At 38.5% G+C, this 24,471-nt stretch overlaps 3 protein-coding genes across 5 annotated transcripts; 1 reads left to right on the top strand and 2 right to left on the bottom strand.

The window, feature by feature from the left end:
- Positions 1 to 18: 18 nt before the first annotated feature.
- DUSP18 (dual specificity phosphatase 18) lies at positions 19 to 10,085 on the top strand. Its single transcript, XM_072415989.1, has 3 exons — positions 19 to 158; positions 8,977 to 9,115; positions 9,474 to 10,085. Exon 3 carries the CDS (start codon positions 9,502 to 9,504, stop codon positions 9,976 to 9,978), a length of 477 nt encoding a protein of 158 aa, XP_072272090.1. The 5' UTR covers positions 19 to 158; positions 8,977 to 9,115; positions 9,474 to 9,501; the 3' UTR covers positions 9,979 to 10,085.
- On the bottom strand, positions 3,213 to 12,974 carry C6H5orf52 (chromosome 6 C5orf52 homolog). Of its 3 annotated transcripts, none has more exons than XM_072415990.1 (4): positions 11,808 to 12,974; positions 6,697 to 6,778; positions 4,373 to 4,481; positions 3,213 to 3,532 (listed from the first exon to the last, which is right to left on the bottom strand). In XM_072415990.1, the coding sequence occupies exons 2-4, from the start codon at positions 6,771 to 6,773 to the stop codon at positions 3,293 to 3,295; spliced, it is 426 nt and encodes a 141-aa protein (XP_072272091.1). In that variant the 5' UTR covers positions 6,774 to 6,778; positions 11,808 to 12,974; the 3' UTR covers positions 3,213 to 3,292. The 3 variants fall into 3 exon arrangements, with proteins under 3 accessions (XP_072272091.1, XP_072272092.1, XP_072272093.1); XM_072415991.1 differs by lacking the exon at positions 11,808 to 12,974 and adding an exon at positions 11,635 to 11,783; XM_072415992.1 differs by lacking the exon at positions 11,808 to 12,974 and having other exon boundaries at positions 6,697 to 6,815.
- Positions 12,975 to 13,939: 965 nt separating this feature from the next.
- Positions 13,940 to 24,023, bottom strand: LOC140332554 (synergin gamma-like). The gene is made up of 6 exons (XM_072413781.1): positions 23,794 to 24,023; positions 20,875 to 20,925; positions 19,510 to 19,606; positions 16,828 to 16,988; positions 16,248 to 16,355; positions 13,940 to 14,552 (listed from the first exon to the last, which is right to left on the bottom strand). The coding sequence occupies exons 1-6, from the start codon at positions 23,812 to 23,814 to the stop codon at positions 14,391 to 14,393; spliced, it is 600 nt and encodes a 199-aa protein (XP_072269882.1). The 5' UTR covers positions 23,815 to 24,023; the 3' UTR covers positions 13,940 to 14,390.
- Between the last annotated feature and the right edge of the window lie 448 nt (positions 24,024 to 24,471).

Below are 24,471 nucleotides of genomic sequence, written 5' to 3'. Positions count from 1 at the left end.
GACCAGCTCCAGAGTGGGCGGGGACACAGCTGCACGACACACCCCCTTCAGCACGTGACTGCCAGAGGTACGGCATCAAAATAAACACGGGCCACGTGACTTGGCGCCGCTTGCGGCTGTGTCCTCGCGGGAAGAAGGGGGAGCCGTCATGTGATGTGGTGAGTAACAGCGGGTGACCATAGGTGGTCTCACCTGAAAGGTCGCCGGGTCTCTGGGTAGCTACACCCGACATTAAGGGAGAAAGACGGCTCATTGTTGTAAGCAACCATTCTCCTCAGTGCAATATACTACAGGAGCAGTCCTCACATTATTCTCTCAGTCCTGGGTACAGATTGGTAAGAATGTCAGAGCTTAAGGAGCAAACATTTAGGTAGTTTGTACTAGCCTAATGAAGGGTTAAAACTCCTGTCATCTGCGACCCATTGGTTAGAGATTGTATTACCTCCTGGCCTATAGCAATATTAATGATTATTGAAGTGTCTCACCTGTGGCCATGGTAATCAAGTGTGTCCTGAATACCATGGCCCCCCCAATGTGACCTGCCCCTCACCCTCAATTTCTGGCCTGGTAGTAATACAATATTACCAGGCCTCACGATGTCGGCACAGCCAGGTGGACCCTCAGGGCAGCCCCTCCGAGAGGCAGTAAAAGTTCTCAAGCGGAGAGGTTTTATTGTTGGATGTCCATGTGAATAAAAACATGGTCTGCCAACATGGTTCAGGCTTTCCCATGGTGAGGGTCCTGGTGTTTGTCCTATTGTTGTGTGAGCTACCTAAGACGCTTCCACGGGGGTCTGCAAGGCAATAACCAGAACACAGGCAGGAGGTTAAGTGAAACTTCCAGGGACTGCCTGTGGTTTATTTGTAAGCTGCCAAGAAAACCGTAAAATAAACATTATCCATTGGCTCCTGCCTAGCTTACTTTCCAGGCAGACTAAATAAAATGCAGAGTCCTTAAGAAAAAAAAGAGAGGGGCAACCTCCAGTCTTTCCTTTGGCAACAATAGTTCAGAGCTCTTTCTTTAAGTTCATTTCTCTATGCCTGTTCACCTGAATACCACATCTGTGATCAGGCCGCACAGGTGGAAATACCCCGACATGGACCAGGTGGTCAGAACTCGCCCTACTCTTCCCTCACCAGCTCCTAGACCCTAAACTGGTCCCAGTTTTCAAAAAGCCACCATAGAGAACAAGCTTTCATGAAGCGTTTTAACTCATAAAGTGCATGAGAATTGATACAATATAAACACCATCACACACCTTTCCTACCAGATATTGTGACGCTAGTTATAAGTTCTCTCATTTTAGGGCGCAGACTTGTCCTGATGTGACTGGAGTAAAATAAAGAGGATCACTGAGAAACACAGGGCATTAAATCCGAGGAATTCCATGTACAAAGTGGTGAAGTTTGCTGCGTCTAAACTCACATGACTTGTCATGTCTCAATAATAATAATTTTTCTGAAAGAAAATATTCATTTTTCTACTCCTTGTAAAACCCTTTTTTCTAAAGTTTTTTTAGCCATATATTGGAGGACTGGATACTAAGAAAATGCAAAAGGGTCTAACTCAATGTAATGGCTATACCCTAAGTCCCTTTCTGAAATGACAAAACAGGAAGAGTAGCAGGGAATGAAAGCTCTGCCAAAACTGACAAATAAAATGGGAAGCAAGCCAATCTAATAAGTCATTTCATCACTATTTCTATTGAGGGACAAAGCAACATTAAATCATAAACAAACTGGATGTTCAAAGGTAGTCTGAAAATAGACAGTCCAGGCCCCGAAGACAACAAAGTGCAAGCCTCGCAGCCCAGTTTTCTTATCTTTTTAATAGTTCCTTTTAAACACTTTTTTAAAATAGATCAGTTGGAAAAGTACAAAAATACATGCTGACTTTTTTAGAATTTCTGAGATATATTGAGCACATTTTCTATTGTCTTTCCAATGATTGCCCTCCTGGCTTTTATCTTAGGGTATAGAATAATTACTGTCATTGTTGTACAGATAGGTAGAGTGGGAGGGTTTGGCAAAACACAGTTGGGCTGGGCTGACAAAACTTAATACAAACATTTTTGGACTATCATCTAACAAACAGGATCTAGGAGTTTTTTTTTCAAAATCTTACATGGTCTTTAAGAGGATACAACATAGAGAATGATGCATGTAAATGTAAAAATATGAGGAACTAAAGTGGTCAGTAGTAAAATGCCTCATACATTGCTGGACGATTGACACCTTCACAAATAGCTAAAATGATCATTGGTGTCACTTCAACTGACCTGGGAGGCACAAGAGGCTCAATGCTCACAGAACCCCTAGCAACCTCTGATGGGTGATGGGTAAACCATAGGGTTTCAGGGAACCTACATTGTAAAACACTGGTTCAGAACGACAAATTGGAAGTCTAATACCATGACAACTCTAACCACATTTAGTGAATAGTGGGCAATTGTGCGATTGACCATGTTGAGTGGACCTTGCTTGTTACTGCAGCCTTTTGTACCCTTAAGTCATCCATTAAATTAATCGTCTATAATCTCATTTCAGTTGGGGTGTTTCATTTTTATTTGGCAGTTTAGTACTTTAGTAACAATCTTCCTTATTTAATGGATTCGTTCGGTTTCTATTTCAAAAATGTCTGTATTCACTTACTTTTTAAAAAGTGATCTGAGGCTTATAAGCTTTTCTGGGCAGGGTCCTCTCCCTCTTGTCTGTATCTGTCTGTCATATGCAACCCATATTTAATGTACAGCGTTGCATAAAATTTTGGTGCTATAAAAATCCTGTTTTTTATTAATATTACTATTAATAAAATATTATTAATGAAGGTCCTCTGTTGCTAAAAGTTCAAAGGTCTGTTACCTCAAAGCCGCCAGTAATTGCTTCTTCGGATATTGGCACCATTTAATGAGGGGGAATTGGTGACTACTTTTTTCTTCAGAAACTGGCACTCCTTGTTTCCCCCCGGGGAACACAGGACACAATGTTAGTGTTGTGGGGAGAAATCAATGAGTGCAGCTGGGTGCCAGGAATCAAATACTCCAGTAAAATTTGGTCTCTGGGGAGGCCTAAATCAGAAATCTCTTTATCACATTGTTATTCTTTGTCACTTTGTAGGTGATGCGTATATTATATAAATTAAATAGTGAATGTCTGCAGAAATGTCCCCATACCATTAAGTGATAGAAATCATCTTTTTCCAGACACTTGTACTTTCAGTAACATACAAAGCAGTTTTATTGTGCAGACTGCAGAATATCCAGTTATACACATGGTGATGTTACATTTTGTTTCTAGCTAGCTGTTGTATTCCCAGTGATCAGTGACAGGGTAACTTCCTGGGCAGCAGAGATTATGGGGATTGTGGAGTCCGAGCTAGTGCTTCTTTTGTTCTTCCGCTGAAGATGTTTTATAAAAGTTTCATGTTCTTTTTCCCAGGATGTGCTTCTTTTGTGTAACCCATTCAGAAAGATGTTCTTCAGATGTTCATGAAAGTGAAATGATCTAACTTTCATACGTTCTATTTGCCTAACCTAGAAAATACAGATACAATATAACTGGATGTTCACAACCCCTATACAAGTCACTATGTTTTTCTTATTGATATCTAGTCAGTTTGACTTGACATAAATACAAATGAAAATGGTGTGGCAGCCAACCTCAGTGTATTGAGACTTGTGTCATGTTACCTTTCCCTGCTGGTCATGGGTTTCTAAGGAGAACACATGGAAAAAGCTTGCTATCAATATTACTTTCCAGGAGTCTGGGGGGAAGGCCCATGAAGATCTAACACAGAGGTTTACTGAACCATACTCATTTACCATATATGATTTTAAATTAGTTTCAAATTTATATTATTTTTATACATTTTCATGTTACAGTCCTATTGCATGGTCATATTTTGTAAATGTGCAAGAATTTGTGCTCTTTGCATCTGTTTCCAGTAAAGCTGCATGGAAATAATTGTTGATTATTGTTTCCAGTAACAGTAGGGACTATTCATTCTATGGGCACAAGAGAATGAACAGCAAGCATCCCATCACATCTTCCTCCATAGGAAACCATAGCTTTATTCGGTTATCAGTTGTTCGGGGATTCAGCAAGACATATTACAGATGTGAGATTTTCTCCTTAGATGATCACAAACTTTCATCTAAGTTGATATCAGTCTAGCATCCTTACATGTGTCAATATAAAACATTTGAATCACGCTTTACCAGTGCACCTGCTGCAGCCGCTCTTCTTTCTTCTGTTGTTTCTCATCCCTGCTGTCCTCACCAGCTGTGTGCAGTGCATGGCCATAATAAATGACAGTCTGGCAACTATCAGTGGCTCCATGTTTTTCTCTTAAAAGGTTTAATAAAACACCTCACCTTCAGCTCAAGCATTCTCTCCTCACAGGCATTATCATGCATGATCACACTGGTAAGATGACTTGTAGGCATCAGACTTTTTGTATGTCGTTCAGCTCCACTGAGTAAACTGAATGAAACAGGAATAATTAATTTGTTACACACAAATATTTCATTTTATTTTCACAGACTTTTACCTGGGATAGCATTGCTGTATGTTGAGTAGATGTCTAGTAGATGGATTAAGTACATTTTATAAATAAAGGACACTCAAATCACCATTTTTACTTTGCAATAATGCAGAGAAAAACCAACAATTGTGTTCTTCACTGTTTTTCATGTTTAGTTTGTGTTTTTCACTGTTTTCATTCAGGCCAGCTGCTATCAACAGTTTATACCATATACAATACTGTGTGTAATCAGTTGCATCAATTTTTTTTTTTTTGCAACTGATAGCTGGTTGATGCCTCATATTTGCAGTGTGTATAGCCAGCCTATTGCAGGTAAAGAAACCTTGATTTGTTACCTACAGTTACCTACACTAACCAGATTCTTTTCTGTTTTTTCAAAACCACTGACTTAATGCTTACATTTACTTTCCTGTTATAGGCAGCACCTCCACATCTCCTGTATTGAACTTTTTTGGAATTTACGAACCCCGCTGTAAATTATAGAGCTTACCTGAAGATTGTGCAAGTGTTTCTGTTTAGAATGCTGGAACAGCGTTTAAAAGACAAAGAAACAGTCTGTGCCTGTCTATTGGCTCTCTTTGTTGGCAAAATCCATTGTGCTTTATTGTCCCACCCTGATTCATCTAATTATTGGGGCTGGGATTCAGAGCTAAACCTTGCCTGCATCCATTCTACCACCCTATTAGACTGCTGCCTTGGTCAGTGAAGGAACATTTAATAACTTTGACAGTTGGTGGATCGAAGCCATGAAATCCAGTAAGGCCACGCTAATATAGTAAAACCTAATCTGAGAGACCTATGAGAGCCTTCTCTGGCTAATTGAGGTAACAAAAAGTATCTTGTGCAGTGTTTGCTCTACCAGGATTTTTCCCAGACATTTGCAGCATTACCTTGGAAGTAGATTTTTAGACGCTACATGCAGCATCCAGGAGCAGTTAAAGTGGAATGGCTTGGCACCTGGGAGCTGTAAACAACACTGTAATCTGAGCATAATCTAAATGTCATCCAGACAGATTTTTGAGATACTTTAATGCAAGTATTCAGAAAAAAACAGGCAATCTGATGACTGACCTGGCTTTAAAACTTCTCATGTTTTTGTTTTTTAAACAGAAGCAATCTTTTTGTAATATTGGTTTCTATTAAAGATGTTTTGTTTGCTGCAGATTGTATACAATTTGTGTTATATACAGTGATACAATTTAGCTTTCAGATTTTTATCAGTGTAATTGGTTCGCCCTCTAGTGGTTGTTTGGTAAGACGGCAGTTTAGGTTAGACATCAGCATTGTATTGTTGGCTATGTGAGGCCAATTTATAAACTGGTGAACAGGGCGTTGCCAGAAAAATGTCAAATTTTTAGTGCACATAAATGTATTTAGTGTTTTAGCCTGATCACCGCTTTTATAATCAAAATAAACCTGTGTAATGTCCTGTTTGTCATATATATTAAAGAAGCAGTTAGTCAGAAAACTTTACCAATTGCAACGTGGAGAAGGCCAAAGCCTGGATTGGAGATCTGCAGGGTTTTTTCATACAATCTGTTTGACAGTTTAAAAGGTGGAGAGCAGCTACTCTCTTCATGATAATGGGCCTTCTGATTGCCTCTTTAGAAGCATTACAGTACCTGTGTTCTACACATTTAAAAGCCTAATAGCCAGGGAACAAAATCTATTACCACATTTATAAATATGGCAATATAATAGTGGTGATTAGGATATTACTTTTTGATTTTGCCAGAAATGTTACTTTCTGAGCACTAACAAAAGGAACAAAAGAATTTTACGAATAAATACAAATTTTCACACTATGGCTTGCATAGTAAATAAAAATAAAAACTACATGTAAAAAAAGATGATCTCAGTTTATCTGTATTTTGTAACCTGCAGGTTCACCACTGTGAGATTGCCGTGTTGGTCCTCTTCTGGATTGAGTGATGTCCATTGTCATGCATTACAAATCCTGTGAGCCCAGGATTTGCTCACTCCCTGAGAGTATGTCATCAATCCCGGACCCACAGGATTATCCTGCTGGAAGCAACGTGTCATCATGTCATTGGAATTGGTCTTTAACACACGCTGTTAATATTATTTATGCTAAGATGGTCACATATTTATACAGATTACATTTAACAAACACATGAATTTATTTTTACAAACCTGTAAAGAATCAGGTCATCTGTCCCTTTAGTTTTACAAAAGGAGACTTCAGGTCCATCTTCTGGCTTGTTAGCCATTTAAACTGATACGAGAAAGCAAAAAACATTGGAGTGAGAAAAATACTCATGTGGACAGATGTTGGATGTTTAAAATAGGGATTTGGTAAGGCAAATTCGGACAGAATTGTGTTATCTGTGATATAATACTGTAATGTAGGAATAAATTATAAATTATTCTGTGTCTAAAGCATAAACTATGTATAGTATAACATGAAATAGTATATTGTGCACCTAAGTGTATTAGAATACCACTATAAATTTAAAGCAAACGCCTTTAACCCTAGTCTCAACTTTCTTTAAACTTGCTTTTGGCGTGCATCAAATGTCCATTTTTAAAGCCTATAAAATGCGCTTCTATACAACATCTTAGCATCCTAGAATACTTCCTACTACCTCTATACATGGTACAGGATATTAATAACATTTCCAGTGCTTCAAATCTCTGTTGTTAAAACAAGAACAATGAATTTTGATGTGTGCTCTCCACTACAAGGAATTAGCCTGTCATGTTTTTCAAGCTTCACAGTTGAATTGTCAATTAAAGCTAGTAGAGACCAGGCCATAGAATTTACACCTTTTGCTGCTTGAAAATCCCAACTACCCCCAAACCTTGTGAAAATTAATATGCAAATCTAAACATAAAAGAGCACCAAATTTCTTTACAGATCTTTACAGATGGGTTCATAACTATTTGGACACTGACACAGTTTTCATAATTTTGGTTCTGTACACAAAAACAATGGAAATAAAATGAAATGCAGTTGGAAGTGCAGACTTTGGGCTTTCATTAAATGGGTTGGACAGTACCTGTATAATATTTAAAATTTTAGGGACTGGAGTCATTATTATACACCAGGGGTCAGCAAACTCCGGTCTTTAGGCCAGATACAGCCTAGCTGGTAGTTCGTTCCGGCCTAACTCCCCCTGTCTGATCTGGCCTAATGCGGGCCAGCAACCCGCTGCTCCGGAGCTGTGGGTTGCCAGCAGATCGGGCAAGGGTTGTTAGGAACTACCAGAGTAGCTGAAGCTCTGGTGCCTCCCCCTTGCAGTTGCTCCCCTATTTACCGCGGCCGGTGATACTTCCGCCGCCGGGGTGAATAGGGAAAGCTCCCTTGAAGTAAATCCCTCTCCTACGCAATGCATACAACGGAGTAGAGGGATTTTACTTCAGGGGGTGTTCCCTGGTGGTGGGTGGGGCCATTAGGGCCGGTCTGGCCTAGTGTGCTCCTGCCCCCCATAAATAAAACTTTGCTGACCCCTGTTATACAGAAACCCATCTTTCAAGGGCTCAAATGTTGGACAAAATAATATAGTTGAAAATATTTTTTTTTTTTTACTTGCTTGATTACGTTTTTTTGTGATGCTTTACTAGGCCTTTACAGCAGCAGCTTTCAGTTGATGTTTCTGGGTCTTTCTGTCTGAAGTTTGGTCTTCAGCAAGTGAAATGCATGCTTATTTGGGTTGAGATCAGGTGAATGACTAGGCCATTGGAGTATATTCCATTTCTTTGCTTTAAACACCTATGTTGCTTTTGCATTCTCCATCTGTTTTGTAATGGAAAATCCACTTGGCTGCATTTGAGCTGACAGTATCTCTCTGTACTCCTTAGAATTAATTTGGCTGCTTCTGTCCTCTGTCACATCATCAAACTCTGGTCACCCAGTACTATTGGATTCCATGCACGCCCAAGCCATCACATTGCCTCCATCGTGTTTTACAGATTTTGTGGTATGCTTTGGATCATGAGTTGTTCCACGCCTTCTCCATACTTTTTTTTTTCTTGCCATCATTCTGGTAGGGGTTGGTCTTAGTTTCATCTCTACAAAGAATTCTGTTCCAAAACTGTGCTGACTTTTCTAGATGTTTTTTAGAAAAGTCCAAGCCTTTCTATTCTTGAGGCTTATGAGTAATTTGCATATTGTGATGAATCCTCTGTGTTTGCTTTCATGGAGTTTTCTCTTTATTGGTAGACTTGGATATTGATATCCCTACCTCCTGGAGAATGTTCTTCACTTGGCTGGATGTTGTGAAGGGGTATTTTTTCACCATGGGAAATTATTCTCGACCATCTACCACTGTTGTCTTCTGTGGATGGCTTTTTCCATTTCTGATTTCACTGATGCATTATTTTTTTTTTCTTAGAATCTAACAAACTGGAGATTTTGCCACTCCTAATATTCTTGCAATTTCTATGATGTTTTTTTCTGTTTTTGTATCCTAGGGATGGTCTGTTTCACCTGCATAGAGAGTTCCTTTGACTGCATGTTATAGGTTCACAACAAAGTCTTTCCAGTGCAAACAATACACCTGGAATCATCTCCAGACATTTTATGTGCCTAATTCATGATGAAATGACAAAGGTAATACAGGTTTGGAGTCAACTGTCCTAATAATTTTGGTCTTTTTGAAAAAAAAAAGGTGGTTAATTTAGGAGCTGTAATTCCTAAAGCATTCATTCAATTTGGATGTAGGTACCCTCCAATTATTACTGAGAGTTTGTACTTTGTCCACATTCTGTCATACATTCTGTAGTTTGAATATGTATGATTAAAAAGGTAAATTACCAAAACTTGTGTGAGCTTACAATCTTTAGGGAACTTAACTGTATGTATCTTACTTTTGGTTACTCGGGCTGTACATAACTCTAGGACACTAGTAATGAGGCATTTTTCATAGCCCAAATACTTTCATTTTTTAAAGCATGGTCTTTCTTTACAGCTGAATACAAGTGATTTTGATCTTCATAATGAACACTACAGTACGAAGGCCAAAAGCTCATTCTAGATTCAGCAAGGTAACAAAGAGCCTGTACCTTAGTAATGAAGAAGCAGCTTACAACAAGACTCTTCTACATGCTCATCGGATCACTTGTGTAATCAATGTGTCTGTACAGGGTCCTGTTGGTATCCCTTCTGTCCCAGAGTATTTGCATATTCCTGTTGCAGATACACCAAATAGTCCTTTGTGTAACTACTTTGAAACTGTAGCAGATAAGATCCATGAAGTGGAAGTAAATGGAGGATGTACACTAGTACATTGTGTAGCTGGTATCAGCAGATCTGCTACACTTTGCCTTGCCTATCTAATGAAGCACCGTGCAATGACCTTGCGGGAAGCACATACCCACCTCAAGAAACGCAGGCCTTTCATTGAGCCCAATCTCGGTTTCTGGAGCCAGCTTATTGGTTATGAACTACAATTATATGGAAAAAACACAGTCTAATTGGTTAAATCTCCAATAGGAATCATACCATCTGTCTCTGAGGAAAAGACAAAGAATATGATTCCTCTGTAAAAATGTTAAATAAAAAGAAAATTTCTCAACACCAACCATGTTTCCTCTTTCCTTATTACATTCTTGTAAGCCTCTGAAAGGCTTTTAATAAATCATGGAACAAATAAAATTCAATGATTGAAAATGATATACTGAACTGTGTACTGCATATTGATATATGTTAAGTCAGAGTGTGCTTTAAATCAAACCACAGAACTAATGCTTTGACTCGTTTTTCATGCAGCCTAGTCTCAGATAGGATCCTATGATAAACCACATCTGTTCTCCATGTAAGTCATGGTTTTGCTAGTATTCGTTTTTCGCACTGCATTTTTTCTGTAATGCTGAAAATGTTTTACAGCTTGTTCTAATAAATGATGGAAATGTATCACATTGTAAATGAGCACAATCTACAATAACAATAGGAGAGGACCAACAACATTTTATTTAGGTGGAAATCAGTGCTAGTTTTTATTCTGGCCAAATAAACAATTTTAGCTCCATACGCTACTCTGTTGTGAACTTTGAACTTTCAAGTACATGTGCATGATAAATAAATTAATGATTTACATTTTTCCTTGATCCAGTAATCTTCGCAGTGGGGGTTTGTTTTAGGTCACCAACCCCAGCTTCAGAAAGTGTACATGTTGCTTCACTGCTGCAGCAACTTTAAAGCCTCTTAGTTGCTAAACCCTTTCATTTCTTATGAGTCCTGTCACCCAGTCCCATAAAACTTCCAAAGGCCTGATTGGGACTGGCGCTAACATCTTTTGTCATGCCAACTGAAGACTAATAAATTCCTATTTTTGACCGTATGACAATTGGTGTGACCCACTGTGTTTTTTGTTTTGTTTTTTAAACCTTTGGAGCACAGCTGTATGGGACAGCACTGTTCATTTTTTTAAATGTTTTCTAAAATCTTTCAACATTCCATGCATCCCTCTATGATCATAACTTAAAAAACGTATGTCTATACTCACACCTTTACCAAGGCAATTCACACCGAACAGGTTTAAAGCTGTGGCGGGGCTGCACACTGCAGGGGCCAAGCACGTCTACATTTCTTTGACAGGAGTAGCTGACCATTTCAGCCACAGAAAGCAGAAGAAGTTATCAGCTTTATAATAACAAAGTGTGGTTCATTTTCCTCTTAGCATGCACAGAGCAGGCATAATGCAACCAGCATTGCTGACATGCCCTCCTTCTCCAATGCTAATCCTGCAAGGCCCCTTCAAATGAACTATGATGGGTTGGCAAAATTGTTTAAGGACTCCAGTTGTATAGGTTGCTGCTTCTCAAGTGAACCACCTACAGATCCAGAGATTGATAGAAATTTTGGCCAAGCTCCTGGGAGCTGATAGGAAATCCAGAATTGTACAGTTTTCTGGAACATGAGATGGGAGAGTATCTTCTCATAAGGACACCAGTTCCAGCACCAACTACTAAAACAGGAATTTCCCTCATTTTTCGCATCCCCAGGACAGGGAGTAAAGTGAAATTGCCCCAAAGGAACACAGACAACAAAAAATAAATTACCAGGGGGTCGATTTAACTCTTCTCTACAATTTTTAAAATGTACAATACCAAAAATTACTATTGACTCACGTTAAAGCTCATTCTTATTTTAAGTCCTCATTGCTGTTGTCTAGCAAAAAATATGGAAAAATGTCAGATCTACCAACAAGGTTAACATGTAGTAAAACTTTTACAGGGGGAGAGACAAAATCATAAATGTCATTGTGGATTTTGCCCATAGTCCCTATTTTAACTTTACTTACATTGTCTGTGCCTACAATTTCACCAGAAGTGTGGGATGTAAAAGGTTATCTAAAGATTGACAGTTAGTGTTGTGTCAACTGTCTGACCTACTGCTGGTATTAGGCTAAGTTTTTGGACGCTTTACCCAGTATTAAAAGCAGCATTTGAATGGCCATTTGTGAAATTTCCATTCTTTTTCATATCCCAATACACAGGTGTTTTGGGCGGCAAAATAAAGCAGAGCTTGCTGCCCTTAAATACATTTATTACTAATACTATTTATACATAATACAGTGGTACCTTGGTATAAGTCTGCTTTGGAATAAGTCCTGTTTGGCTCCAAAATTTTGCTATACAACCTGTGTGTGCTAGAACTTGTGTGGGTCAAAATGAGTCATAACACCGCGCACTACCCTTATTTACCTCTCTCAAGACAAAGCCATGACTGCCCACGAGCGTCAGTTCGCCAATTACTACCATTCAGTAGTAGTATAACTCTCTGTGAATTACAGAACATCTCCTCCTCCTCCCTTCTCAGCACCATCCTGGTAGGCACTCAACTCTTCTCAGCAAGGTAAAGTGAGGTTACATTTTCATTTATTTTATCTAATTGCTTTTGTATTTATGTATTTTAGTAATAAGCAGTGTTTAAAATATTTTCTAACACCCCATCAATGAATAATATGACAATAACTATAGGATTTTTTTTCATGGGAACGGGTTAATAATTTTCCTTTTTTTTCTTATTGGAAAAATTGTTATAAGTCCAAGGATCTGGAACGAATTAAGGACTTTTACTAAGGTACCACTGTATTTGTTTTTTCCCATTTTTGAGCTGTGCATTTTTGATGATTGGCCACAAGGTGGTAGACCGAGTCATTGTTTTATTAGGAACTGAAAGAACTGTAGAGAGATCCGACCATCTGTCAGAAAATTTCAGACGAAACAAACCACAATACTGAAACACTGGTCCTGATTTATTTAAAGCTCTCCAAGGCTTGAGAAGATACACCTTCATCAGTGAAACTGGGTGATCCAGCAATCCTGGAATTAATTTCTTAAAAGTAATTTGCTGTCTGTTAGCAAATGTTTTCAATCCTGCACCAGATCCATTCCAGGCTTGCTGGATCCCCTAGGTTCACTGATTAAAGTAAATCTTCTCCAGTCTTACAGAGCGTTATTAAATCTGTCCTATTGTCTTTTGGATAGGTGAGACTAATGTGTATATGTTTGGCCATGATTTAGGTTTTGGAGCCACAGGTCCTAAGAACCTTTCACTCATTGGCCCTGTTTTATTAAAGCTCTCCAAGGCTGGACAGGATACACTTTCTTCTGTGAAGCTGGGTGATCCAGCAAACCTGGAATAGATTCTTAAATTCTTTTGCTAATTGTTAGCAAGTGTTTTTAACTTTGGACCAGATCCATTCCAGGTTTGCGGGATCACCCAGCTTCACTGTGGACGTGTATCCTCTCCTGCCAAAGGGAGCTTTTAAATCAGGCCCAGTCATCCATCAGATGAGTCATCCATGATCTCATCTTTATACCAAGGTCAATTTTTCTTGAGTCAAATGTGAGGCCATCTGTGTGACAGCTAAAGCTCGGCATGGACCAAACACCAAACAGGACAATCTACACAAGCATACCAGCAAATCTACAACCAAATGGCTGAAAAGAAAAATGAGAAACAAAGTGTTGCAATTGCCCAAAGTCCAAATCTCAACCCATCAATCAAAATGCTGTGGTAGAACCTTAAGAGGTCTGTGTATGAACAATGATTCAAAAACCTCAACAAATTGAATTCCTCCACAATAATGTGAAAGACTGATAAAGCCAGACAGAAAACAATAACTTATATAACAATAACAAAATATTTCTGCTGAAGGTGGTTCTACAAACTATTGAAATATTGGGTGTACTAAAAGTTAGTTTTTTTTTGTTTATGACATGTAAAACCTTAGAATGCTTCTCATGACTATAAATAGGAGTAAGTCCTAGTTATAAAAATACATAGAGACTTAAAAAAAATTATATTTACATATCAATCCATGTGTCCTGTTGCACAGGTCTTTTGGTAACAATTTCCTTGTAGGATGCTTTATGAGGTTTTGAAGCCCAGTAACACTTGGCCTCACATATTTTGTGCCTACTAAAAAAATGTATAAAACATATATATATTTCCTTCATCAAAATGATCATTGGTTTATGCCATGGTAAAGTACTGGCCACACATCACAAGATCACACAACCTGTATATGCTGGATATTTACCATAAATTGAAAAGTTTATGTTGACAGTAATAGAACTGTACCATGGTTGTTTAGACTAAATGAAGTGGTCAACATGGCGGTTGTAACTTTCAATGTTCAATCAAATGTCCAAATTTCTAAAAGTTCAAAGTTTGCATCAAAATGACACTACGAAACTGTACAACAATGCAAAGTAAGAAATATGTTCTCCAGGAGTTGTAGCCACATCTTCAAGACCATTGTGGCCTTTACTGTGGTGTCCGACTTAACCATTGTTACTTCTAGGGCACTTTGAATGTCTAGCAGCACAGCAGAATAAAATAAATAGGATAATCTTCCATTCTAATATGAACCGGGTCACTTTGTCTCTTCTTTTAGTTTAACACAAACTGAACAGTTACTGTGACAAGATAATACAGGCAGACTGGAGTCCACACAGTGAAGCCAGAAGTTGGCACAGCTTAGGTGGTAGGGTCGCCCTCCAAACTGCAACATGTTACCTATGGGCTCAGACGAGACCTGGTATAAAGAAAAATCAAAACTTTTAATATTTACTTTATATACAAAAATATATACATAAATGGGACACATACATTAGAAGGACAACTGTCTAATGGCTGACCTTTGGGTAGAAGAGGTAGGTATGTGTAATGAGTGCCAGTGGTTTGGAGGAGGGATGAGGTTAATGACTGACAAAAGTATGGAGGTATAATTAAAATGTATGTGTTAGAAGACGCAGTTCTAGCCAACAGTCCCAGGTGGTGTTCCACTGCAGTAAAGCGCACCTGGCTTAATCCGTCTGGCCGCAGCGCTTACAGCAGCTCAGGAGAATTAGTGCTATGCGGCTTGCAGCATCCTTGTTTCCCTTTAGCCGTGTTGTATCTCTTGGCATCCCCTGCACTGCATCCCCTGAGACTGTACAGCTAAAGGGGATTTGGAGCTGTGCTGCAGCTGATTAGCAGAATAGTTCCTGATTAACCCTACGCTGCCATTGGCTGCTGGGTCCTTATAGCCGCGCTGCTTTTAGTTTCTGGTGCCTGTTTTAGCTGGACTGATCTGTGCTGGAGTGTGTTTCGTGTGATTTACAGTTGCTGACCATTGCCTATTCCTTACCTATCGATTATATTCTGTCTGGACTGACCTTTTTGCCTGTGACCCGACTCTGATTGTGCCTACTCCCTCTGTACCTTGTCTGGTGGACTGATCACCTGTGCATGATCTTGGCTTTATACTCTGGATATGGCTTGTAGAACTTGTACTGTTTAATCTGTGGGACTCTGCCATCCCTTCCCCAGATGCCATCCCTTGCACATTAAATTCTGGAGACAAACGTGTGCTGGGAGACGCAACCAGTCTCCCCAGGCTTGGAAAAGGGATGACAGATGGCTTTGAGGGGATGAGATATGAATATTTGAGAGTCATTTAGGATTGAATACCAAGGGTTTTAGGAATGTGCGGTGGGAAGAAAAGAGGTGTGATCCATTATAAGGTATATATATATATATATATATATATATATATATATATATATATATATATATATATTTCCTATTTGTTCTATTCTTTCCCATTATGATTAACAAAAAAAAACTAAACAAATATTTTGTTTTAAGCAGAACTAAAATATTCAACAAATTTAGCCCCACTAATGTTCACTAATGTTGATGGTCTTCCCTAGGTTTGTCATCTTGAACCTTCATGACTGTTGATGATGATGTAACTCAGGAGTCAATTTATCTCAAAACAAAGGCATACTAAAATTGTACAGTGATATGTACAGTACATGTGCACATTCAGTTTACAATCTTAAAGATTGCACTGAGGCCAGATTTACAACAGTTCTTCAAGACTAAAGAAGATAGACAATCATGGCAAACCTGGAATGAATTTAACTTTTTTGCTATGCAAAGCAGAAAATACTGAGAACTGCTAAACAATTGTTGCTTTTGTGTGGCAAATTTTGTGACTGCCATTTTAAAGGAATGTTTGTATTTCTGTATAGTTTTTTTATAGGTTATTGTTTTATGTCTGAGGTAAGCAGATTACCATGTACTCTTGTATTTGGAAAGATAAGATAAGATTGCTGACCATTCTCCTGCAACATGAATATCCACAAATCTGCACTGAACAATCCAAATATCAATGGCAGGTGTTTTGTCCCTTTTAGCTAAAAGGACTTGCTATCCTATGCACAAAAAATTCTTCAGAGTTTACCTGTTGGTCCAGTCTCTCCAGCAGACATACACCGCAACACCTTTGAAGGCAAAGGCCCAAGTCTGATGACATTTTTTTAGCTTCATAATCAAAGACTGATGGGGAAGGCTGTTAATGTGACAAATGTGGAGAAGTTGCATCAATTTCAATAATAATTATGTAATAATTATTTAATAATTTAGTAATAATGTTTATAGTCTTAGCTGTAGGTAATACATTGAGAATGTATCCACAGAAAATAATCACTTAATACAATCAAGGTCCAGCAATAAGTCCCATTTGTGCACTTGATACATTGTTCCATTTGGAATCACCCATTATTTTTTCACACTACAGGTAGGTTCTTTTATTGCAGCTGCCCATCTATACTGAAATCAGAAGCTGTAGTGCCAACCTCAATTATCACGTGCCTGCTTTGTTATCTTTTCAAGATGATATCACAACATTCTACAAGTTATTTACATGCAATGTGGACAGAAGTCATCCATACAATGCAAATGACAGCAGGTTGGGGTGTGAGATGTCAGATGTAGGATGTCTATTAAATTGAAAGCTGCCATAAAATGTGGCTGCTACTTACCAGTTTCTGAAGAACACTGGGACAGATGGACAAAAAGGCCTGCAAGTTGTTCCAAGCTAATTCAATATCTCGAAGGACAAGTTGTAACCTCTCACAATCTATACTGAATGTTTTTATTCCTCCTTCCATTCTCTTTGATACCCTGTAGACTTCAATTACACCTGCAAGAAATGAAAAACTTAGTACGGATGAACTTTATTTGTTTTAGCTTTCTTCTCTTCTATGCAAAATCAGGGAAGAGACAAAAAAAAGAGTGCAAGGTGATTGTGGTTCTATATGTAGTGGAAGGGCTCTTGGCAACCTTGCTGCTGATTATTGCACAAAATGACAGATGATCCTGCCAATTTAAATGTTATTAACAGAGACAAAGTACATTTCTTTCTTTGTGAGAAAGGCCAGATAGTCTTTTACTGTGTTATATAACTTGTAGACACAAGGGACTTGGCTATTCTTCTACCTCTATAGCATTGCTGGAGGATACATCTGCCTTTAAACCCATGTGCAGCTTTTATTCATTTATTAATATTACCTAGCAATCTATCCATGATGGTAGTTGTTTAGGTAGTTCCTGTTATAAGGTGCTCTGTCTCTGAATTGCATTGTTACTCATTCATACAGGTATCTGATGAGACTGTAAGCGGCCTTTCCAACACACAAAATGGTTTGGGGTAATTAAAGTATTATACCTATTTTTGTTTTTTTGTATACTGTATATGCATGCAGGGAACAGCCCAAGTCTGCATTTTACTTTTTATTTAGCAAGGCAACATGTAAACATAATGCAGGAGGGCTTTGTAACAGCAGGTTCTTAGCATAAAACAAACATAACATCTGCTTTTCCAAGCAACCTGCTAAATTCACATCAATTCATAAATGGTTGCCCACTAATGGGTTTCCTAATATATTGTTTTTTGTCAGCAGTCAGGCTTTTCACACAGCAGTGGGCTCCCATACCAGAGACTGCAAAAAGGTAGCCCTGACTACTTTACCCAGATAGTGAAAAAGAGTCCTATAAGCTTGCATATATATATATATATATATATATATATATATATATATATATAAAGACCAGGGGAGAGCTGAGAATTGCAATGAAAAAGGTTCTAAATCTTCTAGGAGAAGGCCAGTCCAAGCAGTAGTAGTATAGCTCATAGATAAGGCTGTAAACCCAAAAACCCAAGACATAGAATCCAAGCACACACAGACTGGTTGGTACTGGTTGTTGTAGCAGGTTTTTTCTCAGAAACATCAGTTTTAAAAAGCATGTAAAGAAAGAGAGGACAATGAAAAAACAGGCAGGGGGGTCATAAGAGAACAAAAGATCACAAAGGCAGGTGGGTCACTGTAGCACAGGAGGTCCTCGAAGCAGGAGGGTCTCTAGAACTCAGGGGTTAACTGCTTCAAAAAAGACATGGCACTAGTACAACAGGACAGCATGTTGCCATGAGTCCAACAAACTGTTGGATGTCTTTGAGATTTTGATCTCTCTGAACAAGGTTTTTTCAGAAATGCATTGAAGATAAACTAGTAAACATGAAGTACAAATACAACACTGTACATGCAATATTTTCCAATCTAAAAGAAACACTTCTGACCATAGGAAAAACTCTATTCATCCCCTTTAAACATTTTAATGTTCAGGCATTTTTTCAACAAATAGATGGTTTAAACTAATAAATGTCTGCTCATCGTTATGTAAATACCAGGACAAATACAAATTGTCAATGGCTTAGTTTACACAGACGTTTTCCCAGCGTTTAGGCTTTTAAAGCCCATGTTTGAAATCCCCATGCATTCCAATCGGCTAATCTACACCAAGACGTTTCCTTGAGGTACTATTATGAGCTTTATCTTAAACATAGCTTGCAGCAATTAAAAATTTAAAACGCTGGGTTAATGCTGGAAAACGCCCAAATACACGGGCAAATTGACTTCAATGGGACGCTTTTCCACATTTTCCCACGTTTTTAAGCACTTAAAACGTAAACGTGTTAAAAACACGGGAAAATGCAGCATAGGCGATTTCCAGTGTTTTAAAGGCAAGCTTAAAAAAACATAAAAATGCAAATAAACCCAATAAGAATGTGTACATGTGTTTTTAAAAATGTCCGTGTAGACCCAGTCTATAACAAGTGGTAAGGGTCTAATCACACTTTTCTGCGCTACACTTTGTGTAGAAGGAAATGGATTGGGATGGACCAGAAAGGTCATGTAACAACATAATTCTAATGCAGCACATACATGGTAGTGCAATACCATGCATTTTGGTTTGTTGCAACACACAATATTTCAGAACTGTGTTGCCTTCCCATGGGTTCAACAGGACAGGTCCAAATCCTTAGGTCTTTAAAAGGCCGGGGGGGTTATAAATTGTGAAAAAAATATTGGCTCCCAATTCTACCAAAAATTGGAAAAGTTCTAATTAGGGTAATATTAAAATTTTTTTTTTAACCCAGCAAAATATTCTTTAAAATATTTGCTGAGGGGCAACCGCCTATTTTTTCATATCTCAACTGGAAAATCCAGTATGGGATGGAGATGTGAAGAAAAGGGTAAGCCAATAATAGTAATCAGAGTATGGTATGCATAGTACAGTGTTTACAGTACAATAAATTAAAATACTGCTAAAGGACCTAATATGAACAAGATGTTGTAACATACACATAGAATACAAAAACACACCTGAGATGTAATCAGTTCCCCGAGAAGACATCAGTACTTCACTGCATACCGAGGGCTGGCTGATACCACACAAAATTTCATTGGCATTTTGTATTACCTTCATGTAGAGAGGAAAAGAACATTTTTTTAAAGTTCAATAAATTCAATCAGAAGAAAGTTTGTGTTTCCTTAATTTAAAAATGTTGCAGCACTAAGCTTTTGTAAAAGAAAAACATTTTTGTCTATATCAGGGGTCGGCAAACTCCGGCCTTTAGGCCAGATACGGCCTAGCTGGTAGTTCGTTCTGGCCTAACGCCCTCTGGACGATCTGTCCTAATACCGGCTGGCAACCCCGGCCACCGGGTTGTTAGGAACTACCAGAGCCGGTGCCGCCTCCTTGCTGTTGCTCCCTTGTTTACTGTGGCCAGCATTGATATTCCGCCGCCACGGTAATTAGGGAATGCTCTCCCTGAAGGTAAATCCCTCTCCTCTGCACTGCATACAGAGGAGAGGATTTCACTTCAGGGGGCATTCCCTGGTGGTGGGCAGAGCCATTAGGGACAGCTATGTGGAGAGATTAGCTAAACTGAATCTTTTCTCCCTTGAGAAGAGACGTTTAAGGGGGGATATGATCACCCTCTATAAATATATAAACAGTGCATATAGAGAACTCTCTTCCCCATTATTCACTTTGAGATCATTACAAAGAACAAGAGGACACTCTCTGCGTTTGGAGGAAAAGAAGTTTAAGCTCTGAATAAGGAAGGGATTCTTCACTGTAAGGTCTGTGAAAATATGCAATCGGCTCCCTCGGGAAGAAGTTTCAGCAACTACTATAGATTACTTTAACAAAAATCTGGATGTTTTTCTGGAAGCACAGAATATAACTGGGTATTAAGGCTTTAAAGTAAAAATAACAGTGACTGTTGATCCAGGGAACATCCGATTGCCTCATGGAGTTTTTTTCCCCTGTTGAAGCAAATTGTACCAGGGGTTTTTCTGCGTTCCTCTAGACCAACTATGTCTTATAGGGTTTTATATCTGGGATATGTTTATTTCCCTAGTGGTTGAACTTGATGGTCTTATGTCTTTTTTTAACCTAACCTACTATGTAACTATGTGTACTCCTGCCCACCTCTGAAATGGCCTAGTGGCCATAAAAGTTTGCCGACTACTGGTCTATATGAACTATGTATAAATACTCAATGCAAATCATTTATTCAGAGCAATATTATACAACTGTATATTTTAAAATCTGTACAGCTCCTAAATTGATGTTTTCGTATGACCTATAGTGAGACGCTCAACAAAAGAAAAATATACCCCAATATAACATATATAAGTAACAATTCATGCCCTATGAAGCATTTTTTCCCATAGTATTACCTTGTGGATACTCTTTAAACATGTCTTTAGATGTGAAGTACAGGTGTCTAACTGAAACAAAAATATATATATATATATATTAGATTGAAAAGAAATTTCAAAAAGTCAATACAGCAAAATAATAGATAATAATACCCTCCAATGCCATGGTTTTGGTATATATGCAGAAGTTTGCCCTTACTGGTGTTAAGATGATTGGAGCCTAATATTCTGCATAGAGTGGATAGGAAGAACTGACAATCCTAAGAATACCACCCTTTGGTCCAGGAAAACTGAATGGGATAAGGGTGCCTTACATGATTAAAGCAGTGTGATTTATTCATATCAATCACTGTGCAACAGAGATGGTTTCTATTACTATTGTGTTTACCCCAATTTTTTTAATCACGGGTGCAAATTTTGATTTGGTACGTGTTTCTTTTATAAAAGCACAATATTTATTTTCACAGTGACAGACCAGTCCAGCAGACTGCACAGGAATGGAGCTCTTCTAGCAGAGGACAGCTGAAATTTTGCCAGCTATGCACAACCAGTAAGTGTATTAGTTTACCTGATACAAAGCAGTTATCTTTCACACTGACTGTCCAGCCCTTTTAAATAACAATCTCCTGGTGTTGGAGTTTTTCTATCACTGTCATGAACATGCAATGCTACTCATAGACAGCAAGGCCAGCTGTTATTCAAAACAAGTCAGTCAGTCTCCCTGATTCATAAAACCCTTAACAGTAATGTGAAATAATCACTGAGGTGTTAAGATTTTTTTCTTTCCACTTAAAAAAAAGTAATCTATTTGCTTCTTTCAGAGTAATCTCTGGTAAGTATTAAAATATAAATCCAGTATCACTATGGTTAGAAGACCTATCTGGATGGTGCTCTGCTGCCATTTTTTACTAATCATACAATAAATCTGCATTCCTCACACTGATACCAACTAGTTTGTAGAATAATTTATGAAAGAGATTTTAAATATGGCATGACAGACTTACATTATGTTGTTTTTATAGCCATAGTAGGTTTCAATTATGTCTTCATCTTCTATACAGGTGCTGCCAACAAGGAGTAAATGGAGAAGGTAACAAGTGGACAAACTAGAAAAACAGTCATTGTTGTTTCCCTCAATCTGTCTGTGAGATATGTCCCACTGCAGAGGATAAACACAAGTGCCTGGCCAAGCCAAGCATTTTGTTAATCAGCAGGATGTCCAGAAGGACATCCAAAGATTGTCTGAATTCCCTCTGATGTCTGTGAGACATATGGGCAGCAGAAATCTAGCCTAGTTGTATACTGTCTTTATCTAAAGATTAGGCTTTAAGAACCAAGAAACATGGGATGACAGATGCTTGATCTTGGTAATTTCAATAGAAAACTTCTAAATGGCCCAAAGACTGGCTGCTATCATAAAGAACAGACAATTAGGCAGGTTAGAAAATCTCTGTTTATAGTGCATTGTTGTTTTTCCTGACAAACCAGTGCATGCTCTCTTCTCCTCAACAGTCCACAAATATAGAGTATTCCAAAGTTCTGTGTACATAGCTAGCTCTGAGAATGGTCATATCAAGAATGCATCATCCTTCCAAGGCTGCGAGACGCTTAGTGTGCATTACATGTAACTAATCTTTGCTTTACTACTGAATCATCCTTACAAATGTGCTTCCCTAGGCATTGTGCAGACCCAATAGTTATAGTACAAATACAAACAATAAACGTTCTGATATTCTTGATATGCATGCCAGTTCTGGCTCTGTGATTCACAAAGTATCAAAGTCGGATAATATTTTCAAAAGGTGGTATGAAATGTAGCCTGTATTCTCGTCTCATTACAGTTTGAGCACTACTAAACCCTCAGGATAAAATCATTGGAAAGATAGTTTTCACATCTATTATTGAAATGTTCATCATGTACTCCCACAAAATGTGTTTCCTTATCTTTTTCTAGTCATTCCTGTGGCTGTGGGTGCCCATGCACAACAAACGGCAGTGATTTGCTTATCGTAATGTGTTCTGGCAGAAGACAAACCACCCTCAAGGAATCACAGTTTGTCATTGGGGTGGAAGGCTGGCTGATAAAGTTGTCAGCTTGAGCTAATGGCAGTCTTGTTGCCATGCTGTGCACAGACAGGTTCACTTGTAGTTCTACTGAGGAACATCTATACAATAGTAAGAAACATTGCCAACATTGGCAGTGTTGTCACCCTATCATTGGCATTGTGGGGAAAAAGAATTTTATGAAAAGATTTTACAGACACAAAAAAGAGGCAAAGTAATATGTTTAGAAAAAAAACTACATATTATTTTTTACACTAAGTTATGTAAAAATCAGTTGCAGTTAGCTGTACGGGGCCATCTCTATTTCTCTAAGCATCCTTCCAATGTTGTCACTCACATCCACCATCTCCATCCATATTATTTATGTGTCATAGGGCAGCATGGTGGCTAAGAGCTTAGCTCTCTGGCCTTTGCAGTGCTAAGACCCAGGGTCGAATCACGGCCACAACACTATCTGCATGGAGTTTGCAGGTTCTCACGATATCTGTGTGGGTTTCCTCCCACATCCCAAAAAAACATGCATTTAGGGTAAATGGCTACCCCCCAAAATTGACCTTAGACTATATTAAAGACATATAACATATCCCTCTCTTTGAGGGACAGCTAGTGACATGCCTATGGAGTTTGTACAGCGCTGCATAATATGATGACGCTATATAAATACTGTATAATAATAATTGTAATGTTTCAGCATATGGACACCAAAAGTATGGTGAGCTGGCAGGCAAAGCACACAAATCCTTTGTTTTATTTGGTATGTGCACATTAGCTAATGTATGCATTTATAGCAAACAGATATAAGGTCTTATGCCACAGACAGGCACTTGTAGCTTTTTAATGACTAGGCTATAAAGGAATGTTAAATATTCTTACCAGAGAGGGTTCAATAGCCATGACTGCCCGGTCCTGTCCTGCCTTGATAACTTGTGCCAGAGATGTCAAGAAGAAAGATGTCAAGAAGAAGGAAATAAGGCAGGAAACCCCAAAATGTAATCGCACCCTGTGATCTGTATGATAAACGTCATTCTTCTCTTTTCAGGCTCAGAGACCACATTGCAGCTTTGTATTACACTTCTGAAAACAAAGCAGAAAAGTGAGTCTTGGAGCAAGTTTCCTGGGAGTGGCCATCTTGGAGGCTAGGTGACACGTTACCTGCAGGGGCCCACCCAGGTCATTAGGCTGCAGGACATTGTGACGTTTATTTGAACTTCCAGGGAACTGAAATAGTCGCTCATGTTACTGGCATAAATCTCCAGACTAATGTCTGCAAGGTGGATAATGGTAGTAAAGAAATGAACATGGTTTGAATTCCTGAGCGTGACAGCCAAGAAACCTGTTCAGCCCTTTTATGACTCCTGTATTCCTGTTTACACAGTGCTCACACAGACCTACTATTACTATTTGTTAAGGGTTAGTACACACAGACCTTTTTTACATGACCACCAAGTTTCTAAAATGCATTTATCATGCATTTGCTCTGCATTTACAATGACGTATGGATGAATAAAAGCAAAGTATAAAATTGTCTTTAAAAAGCTCCTTCACAGCCAC

The sequence above is a fragment of the Pyxicephalus adspersus genome, chromosome 6 (genome assembly GCF_032062135.1).
Source record: "Pyxicephalus adspersus chromosome 6, UCB_Pads_2.0, whole genome shotgun sequence".
In the NCBI taxonomy this organism is placed as follows: domain Eukaryota; kingdom Metazoa; phylum Chordata; class Amphibia; order Anura; family Pyxicephalidae; genus Pyxicephalus; species Pyxicephalus adspersus.
Note: the sequence above shows the minus strand (reverse complement) of the source record. Positions and strands in the feature narration are given on the sequence as shown.